At 44.0% G+C, this 8,290-nt stretch overlaps 1 protein-coding gene across 2 annotated transcripts in view; it reads left to right on the top strand.

The window, feature by feature from the left end:
- The window catches only part of SBNO2 (strawberry notch homolog 2), a 76,918-nt gene extending 68,634 nt beyond the window's left edge, over positions 1-8,284 (top strand). For both annotated transcript variants that reach the window (XM_018559534.1, XM_018559535.1), the window contains 3 exons: positions 1,404-1,480; positions 6,574-6,764; positions 7,313-8,284. In XM_018559534.1, the coding sequence (XP_018415036.1) occupies positions 1,404-1,480; positions 6,574-6,764; positions 7,313-7,740 (696 nt within the window). In that variant the 3' untranslated portion in view covers positions 7,741-8,284. The remainder of the gene's footprint in view (positions 1-1,403; positions 1,481-6,573; positions 6,765-7,312) is intronic.
- The last annotated feature ends 6 nt before the right edge of the window (positions 8,285-8,290 follow it).

Here is an 8,290-nt window from a genome sequence, read left to right as displayed (position 1 = left end):
TTTTTTTTTTTTTTTTAATTGATAATAAATATGCACACTCTGTGTTCTGCATTGTATCTCTGTGTGGAGGCAGCCATCTTTGCAGTGGAGCAGGGCTTAGGTTCCTCATATCAGAGCTCCCCCTAAAGACCGGTGAACATAATGGTCAAGGTAGTACAGGACGTGGACCACGAACAGTTCCACAGAATGAATGAAGAAGCAGAAAGATGCTTGTCTGCAGGTTCCCGAGTACAGCTTTCTCTCCAGAAGAACCTTTTAGGAGAGCAGTAAGCAGCACAATAGTGGCATCACCACATTACGGGAGAGCAGTAGTCAGCAGCTGCTTATACTGTAGGCACTGGTTTGCCTAGGCACACTCACATGCCACGAAGCGGATATTTGTAGGGAGGAATTCAAGATAAAAGGTAGATTGTTCCTGGTGAAGCAGTGTTTTACTCTTCAAACCCTATGTTCCTTGCTGATGCAATTTCTGGATGTAGGAGACCGATAATCCAGCGCTTCAGATGTTGCTGTGCCCATCACTGACATTCCCCTTGCGCAGGTCCCTGACACTGCTCAACCAGTAGAAAGTGTTTGCGTCACTGCCTGCATGACATGGACACTTCCTATTGGCTGTCCAGTCACCGACATCCCCCTTGCATTAATATCATTGCTGAGATTATTTTTCTGGATCCTGAGAGGTCTCTGCCACGGAACAGCCAATAGGAAGTGTCCACGTCACACAAGTAGTAACAGGGACACCCCGAGGACCCCGCCTTCTATATACCGAAGAAAAGGCAAGACTGGGGCTGGAGCAGATTTAAGTGAGTAAAAAGGGCATTTAGCTAGGTTTAAAAAAAAAAAGATATTGGCAGCAATAAGAGAAGGTGGAGGTATGTTAGACGGCAGCAGATTTCAGAGAGGCCTAAAACATAGCAACTCTTAACATTTTTAAGTTTATGTCCAGTTTAAAGTGATCATAGGTATGATATGACAGTCACTGGATCCAGCTATTTTTGGCTGGATTGCGTAACAAACTATGCTTACGGATTGATCAGACTTGTTTGCCAGCTGCATTTGGGGGAAAGGTTCATGAGCTATTACTCCTTCTTTCCATAATATAAGCATAACATGATGGTGAGTAGGGTTTAATTTTACAGGGTTCAGACTGTATAAGGTGCACATTTTTTACTTCATAATGTGCTGTTTATGGATTTAATTTACATGAAGTGCCATTGCTATGGAACGGGTTTAATAAATTCATAGCAGCGTATCCTGCATGTCACTGTCTAAACACTTTTACAACTGCAAATAGGTGAGATCAGTGTATGTGTTAAAGGTGCTCACATGATCCATTTAAAAAGATTTGGAAACACAGAGTTATAGATTTGTACATCATATTGCTTTTCACATACTTATTTCAGGTTTCTCCAGAAGACGCTCAGAAGCATTGGGAACGTCAGTATATATTCTCTTTGAGCAACTGCAGTCACACAGTTTGGTAAGACATCTCCATGTCTTTTTATCTCTGAAAGTCTTTCTCTGTTTTAATACTTTATCAAATTGTAAAAAGTCCGGCCAGAGGAAACCAAGGTCACTCTAATCGGACAGCAGAAAGGGATTGAAGAAGCATGTGGCTCTGTGCAAGCAAGAGCAACAGTGGGGAGATGCTGTCTTAATGCTGTATGGTGGGAAAGAGCGCACATGACACTCCACCCAGATGACGCCAGCACTCCAACTTCCCACAGCATTAACGTATTCCATGGCAAAAATGGCAGGAATGTGCAATAAAGGCACCCAGTAAACTAAGTAATTGAAGTAGCTCCCAGTGCTCTGCCCCACTTGCCTACTTTCAAATAAGTCTTCGGAGACAGGGCAAGTACTGAGGCAATGCCAGTTACTCTGAACTTGAATGTGCTCTGCAGCTAATTTTTTACCAGAACAGTTTGGCAATACCCTACTTGGAGCCCAGTGCCCTAAGGTCACTTCCAGGCTATCCCCACAATGTTCAGTCCAGCAGGGTCCAGATGCAGTACTCCAAAAACCAGGCTGAGGACAATGGCACTGGATAGCTGCAATCAAAGAGACCAAGCTCATGCAGTGATGTAGAGAAGAGTCTTGATTGAAGAATTGAAAAAAATCAAAGAAAAAAGGGTGCTAGCAAGAAAAAAAAAAAAAAAAGTTTGTTTTGAACACAAAAGAGCTGTAGAAAAAACGCCAAACCTCCTAGAATACCAGCAAAAACACTAGGAATGCTGGTTGTGGGAGAGGGATTTCCTGGGCTAGCCTACAGGTTTTTTTTCTTGCTTGTAGGCAGCAGTACACCCTAAAGGTTAAAGACTTCTTTTGTCCCTCAATGGGCAAGAAAGAAATTACATTACAAACAGATATCAACCAAGAGGATTTTCATGTATAACAATCGTATTCCAAATGTTAAAAGCTGCAGACAATTCTGGGCAATACCCAATGCTATAACAATCCTTATCTGTTCAACAAGGTCCATGAGAAAAGTGGTGTATGTGTACACTTTGGTGTTTTTTTTTCCAATAAAATGTTATTACATTTCTCCAGCAATTATCAAAAAACTACAAAACCACAATGATCATCTACTGTTCAAGGTAAGCAGCTTAGTTTAAGCAACAATAGAGACACAAATGTCGCATGCTATCCAAAAGTATAAACCTCAAAAAAAAAATGTGTAAGTTCTCTAATAAAACAAAACAGTCGCTATTCGTAACAAACATCAGTGCTCCTCGGAATCAACCAAAAACAATCACATAAAGGTCATCTCAGTCTGAGTCCAGGTGCAAAACCCCCAAGGCTTTCGACATTTCCTCTCCTAAATACCAGTTAGTATATCGAAAGGGTTTCATGAGCTGCTTGACCTCCAAAGCAGTTAGAGATTTACCTATAAAATATCTACACCTACAAAAGAAAAATTGTCCATAACGATTTCAGATCACTGACGATTTCCTGAAGCTGAGAAGCTTTGGGAGCGTTCCAATGTTGCATGATACATCTGGCAATAAGCAAGCAGATATAAAGCCATTCCAGACCTTTGTAGTTGGGGATACCGCCCGATCTCTTGGAGGTGTTGCCATGAAATAATTGAGTCTACATATGAGAGAACCCACCGCCAGAAGTCTGGTATCGGGGGGGGCAGGACCACAGACAATGGCACAAGGTAGGTTGTTGATGGCCACATTTAGGACAAATGGAAGAGGCTTGATGAGTGGAATGGGAGGGCTTAACCTAAGGAACATACGCCCTGTGCAGAACTTTACATTGAGTCTCCCTCCAGGTCTCAGCCGTGATTACCGATCTTTCTTTTGTATATCCAGTGAGAAGTTTATCGAGTAACGTTGGATTGTTAAAGTCTTTCACCCATTCCTTAACATTGGATGAGGCGAGAGGTGTAAGGAATAGAAGCTTGGGATAAATCTCCGATATGGATTAGGATCCTGACTCAAGGAGGGCCTCCAGGAACGAAGAAGTGAAGCGTACTTTAGGTGTTCCCATAAATGTTTTCCAAGTATTCCTTATTTGTAGGTAGTGCGGAAAGTCGTGAGGCTAGATGTGGTAATGTTGTACCAGTTCCTGGAAGGAGTAAGGTGTGAAAGAGTGTGGTTGAAACAACTGATGCCATTGTTCGAGACCTTTCTCCTTCCATTTATGAAATGCTGTGTAATCCAGGCCCTGAGAAAACATAGGATGACCTAGAATATAGGGCTGCAACAACTAATCGTCTAAGTCGATTATAATCTATGATTGAAAAAGTCAACGTTTTCAATCATCGATTAATTGGCGTTCGATTAGTTGGCCCTGTTCATGGCTCCACACACTGCACCTCCTTCCCGCCTCACGCTCGCCACTGCCAGACCCGCCTGCCCGCATCCAAGCTCCACACGCCGCACCTCCCTGTCTCACGCTCACCGCTGCCCGCATCCACACGCCTCCCCGCCTCACGCTCCCCGCCCGCTCACATCCACGATCGGCATAGGGACGTGGGGAGAAGAAGAAGTAAGGAGAAGCAGGTGTGGGGGGATGACAGCCGCCGACAGGCCCGATCTCAGGTACAAACTAGTAGTCCATCACTGGAGCCATTTAAAAAAAAATCTCGATTAATCGAACTTATCGGCTAACTGATTTTGAAAAAAATCGTTAGCTGCAGCTCTACTAGAATCGGACACATGGAGGACATATATGGGGAAAGATCGAGGGCTTTCCGCGTATTCCCTCCAAGCAATGACTGTATCCTTGAACAAAGAGTTATGCCCTGGGGTAATGAGGAAATTTTACACTGTAGAATTGCTTTAAGATTCCATGGAGCAGCCATCTCCGCTTCCAGGGAGGTATTGGAGTACCTGGAACTATCCGAAAGCCAGTCTAGTGCGTGCTGAAGCAAGCACTATTGTATAATTTAATATTTTGGAGATTAGTCCCCCCTTCGCTCTTTGGAAGCCATAACTTTGTGATTGAAATTCTCAGTCGTTTAGACTGCCAAATGAAAAGTCATCATTTCTTTTGTGAATCGGTCAATATCCCTGGTTTCCAAAAGCAAGGGAAGTGTTTGTAGTGGGTACAGCAGTTTGGCAAGTTAGATGGATTCTTCCAAAGAGCAACAGAGGAAGATCCCGCCATAGTTTCTATCCAGTAAGGGGAGGTAATTAAGGTGGCATAGGGAAGAAGTTGATTTACCCACCCTAATCCCCAGAGTTATGTCTCGCTGTGTCATCTCTGTAAGAGGCAGTATATCACTTTTCAAAAAATTTATTTGAAGACCCGAAAAGGTCCCATAATGGGCAAACATTTCCTGGATGGTAAAGACCTCTGCTTCGGGACGTGAAGTAAATAGGAGGATATCATCTGCAGATAATGCCAGTCGCAATTCGTCATTACCTACTTTGATACCATGTAAGACCAGAGAATTTAGAATATGGGACACCAGGGGCTCCAGGGACAAATTTATAACCGTGGGGACAGTGGACAACCCTGCCTCGTTACCTTTTCCAAAACAAATGGCATGGAGAGTGCCGTTTGCGTATGTATCCTGGCAACTGGGGAGGCATACATTTGTTGAATATCTTTACAATTTTAAAGCCAATCGGTCACTAAAGTAAAAAAAATAAAGTCCCTAATAGTTTCCTGTAAAGAAAATAGTGTATACTTACCTCCCCTGCTGTCTGCACTACCAATAGCCACTCTATTAAAGGGAAATCTTCCCCCAAAGTCGTCTTCAGAAACCAATACTTTAACCAGTGTTGATCTTTTGGTCCCATATTGTTCCACCCACCAGCTCTAAGTCAGTACTGAGTCCTGTAGTGAAATGGAGGTCTGTGGGAGATTTAATTCTCCTTGGGGGGGGTGTTGTAGTCATTCTCCCTAAGGCCCTGGTTCTCTTAGCTCTTTGCCTGTCTAGAGGGGAGTTTTCAGACACTATTGCTGACTTTATTGGAAGAGATCGCAGACCACAGGGGTCCCAAGTGGCCTCCCATCCAGAATCTGTCTCTGACTGGCCCCTCACAGTTGCCATGCCCCCTGAAGAGGAGGATGATACCGATTTTTCTTCTGGGAATTCAGATAAAAAGCGTTTCTGCTGAGATCTCTCCAACACGTAAGGATACCATTGGATTTCTTTTTGACACAGTACTCGCATACCTGAAAGTGTATTTCCACTTTTGCAGTCAGATTTGCGAAAACCCCTCTATACGTTTGTGTTCCTGTTCACACAGCATACTGAACAGGAACACAAACATATAGAGTACCATACACCCGGTTTCACTCCAGGCCATCGCAACTCAACATTCTGCTTGTGTGGAACAAAAACAGTCTCCGGATCGCCCCATGTGCTTGACGAGCTTGGTGAGGCTCTCACTGACATGGTGGACTTCAGGTCTAGCGCTTGAGTCAGGCAAATTCTTCCTCAATGTTATGGAAGAGGTCTCATGACCCTGTTGGGTGAGGAAGGAGTCCTGGATACTTTCTCCGTTCAGGGGACTTCGTAGTTCTTCTGTGACAGAACAGTTTCAGAGTTTTTATGCCAACCTGTTCACTGTTGCGAAGCACAAAGGGGGCATTCATTTTGGACCTCATAGTTCTGAATGTCTTCAGTCCCAAAATTCTGCAGGAAATCTACCAAATCTGTCATCACTTCCCTTTACCAGGGAAAGTTCCTGGCTTCTGTGGACATCACAGATGCTTACTTACATGTCCCCATCTTTCCAGCACATCATAGTTTTAAAATGGGTCCTTCCAGTTCTGGTTTTTTTCCTCCATCGCCAGAGGAACTGAACGGACACAGACATGGCATCCGGACACATACAAAAGTGGCATCCATTCTGTAATGCTCCGATCAGGAGGGATCTGTGCCTGGATCCCCTGCTGATTGAAGCAGACAGGGCCTTTGTGAAACACATGTACACTTCTACACACATGTACACTATATTTACTTTTTTTTTTATTATGTAACATCAGTTGCATCATTTTCTTGCTCTTTTTTTATGGGTCTCTTTAGTATTTATTTCCATACCGTTCAGTGTCTCTTTTTTATTTTTTAACTTTCCTATCTAACTCCTTTTTTTCTGTTCAATGCAGGAATGGAAACTGCAAGCTGGTACAGCAGGGAAAAGAATGTATACAAGGGCTACGTCTTCGGCATTATTACATGTTGTGTGGTTCTCTGCTGCGTGTCTGGAGTCGGATGGCATCTGTCATTTCTGACATCACCAGCAGTAGCTACCTACAGATTGTACGCTTAAAAACCAAGGATAAGCATAAACAAGTTGGTGAGTAGTTGTCACTGGCATTAGTCCGTGTCCCAAAGCAAGTCATTTTTTTTTTTGAAAATTTTAAAGTTGCCATTATCCCAACAGTAAACTGCTCAGTGTTCTAGCATCAGAGCATGCTGTCATTTCTCACCGCCTCCTTCCGAAGAAGTTCGGGCCTGCGAAAAGATGGAGAGGGGCCCGGCATACCAGGAGATGACAGCACGCTAGATTATAATGGTCCGATTCCCATGGGGGCTAGCCCCGGTCTAACAATTAAGATCAGAGATCAACCTAAATACGTCCAGGGGTAGCTCAAAGCAGCACCATTTCAATGTGGTAGCGTCCTCAAGTTAAACCTGTCCAGTGACCCCATACCCTTTCAAACTTCTTCGGACATCCCCTACTAACATAGGTCGCCTTGTATAAGTGGATGGAGGCGTCTACTATACCCTTCCACTCCGCCAGTGAGGGGGGCTCAAGCAAGTCATTTTTTAAATATATTATGCATTTGGTATTGAGCAAGTGGTGGTATGCTTTGCTTACATATTGTTTTCTTCATCACACAGGTATTCAAATTCCAGAGCCTTGTGTATATAAAGTACGGGACGAGCTGAAACAAATGGATATGAATGTAAAGAGAAAACATGAGGAATCTAAACAGGCTGCTGAGCGTCTCTCAATGCCCCCCATGTTGTCTGGATCCCCTTTGGACCTTTCATTATCTTTTTTCCGTCCGCCCTCGCTCCCAGAACCTGATGTTTTGGACCTGACTTTCAGTCCTCTGACTTCCAATTTGCAGGAACAGAGTGGATATCATTTCGGTGACCCTCTTGGGAGCATCCTGTCCCCCAATGAAAGTCTCCAGAGCCAGCAGTTTAATGTCCGAGAAATCATAGAAGAAATGCTTCAAAAACTAAAAGCGCCAGATCAGTCTCCAGAGCGTCAGAGTGTCATTCAGTTTGGAGGAGAGAACGGCTTCTGGGGTACAGGCTGATGTGTGGGCCTTTTCTCCTGATAACAGACCAGCGGCTATGCCCCACAGCACTGCTGTAACACTCCAGAACCATTTGTGGAAGAAGCCATGATTGCCCATTTTGCTTGGATTTTAACCAACCGTGTTCATCAAACTATTTGCGCTATACCACAACAAGGAGAGGTGACATCTGAACTTTCAGAGTCCAAAACTAGCCGTGCACCATACCATCATATCAGAGGACCAAGTGTCACAGGGATGCTAGTCTCTGACAGCCCCCATCTACAGTACTTACTAACACATCCATTGCCCAGCCGCAGCCTGTACTTGTTTTTGTTTGGGGCCCAACTGCAGAAAGCAGACTGGGAACCCTGCACTGTTTGTTTCTGTTCTCAGTCCCTGGTCAACCTAGCATAGTTTTGGATTTCTGTTCAGTGTAAGTAGGTTCTTCTGTGTTCAGAGCTGACTCCTTACAGCGCTCAGCACTTTATTGTCTTCTCTGCAGAGCTTTACACACTGCTGGCTCAAAGAGCCACAAGCAATAGCATGTGTGAACAGTATAAAATATATA

The sequence above is a fragment of the Nanorana parkeri genome, unplaced genomic scaffold (genome assembly GCF_000935625.1).
Source record: "Nanorana parkeri isolate BGI_ZX_2015 unplaced genomic scaffold, ASM93562v1 scaffold401, whole genome shotgun sequence".
Lineage (NCBI taxonomy): Eukaryota > Metazoa > Chordata > Amphibia > Anura > Dicroglossidae > Nanorana > Nanorana parkeri.
Note: the sequence above shows the minus strand (reverse complement) of the source record. Positions and strands in the feature narration are given on the sequence as shown.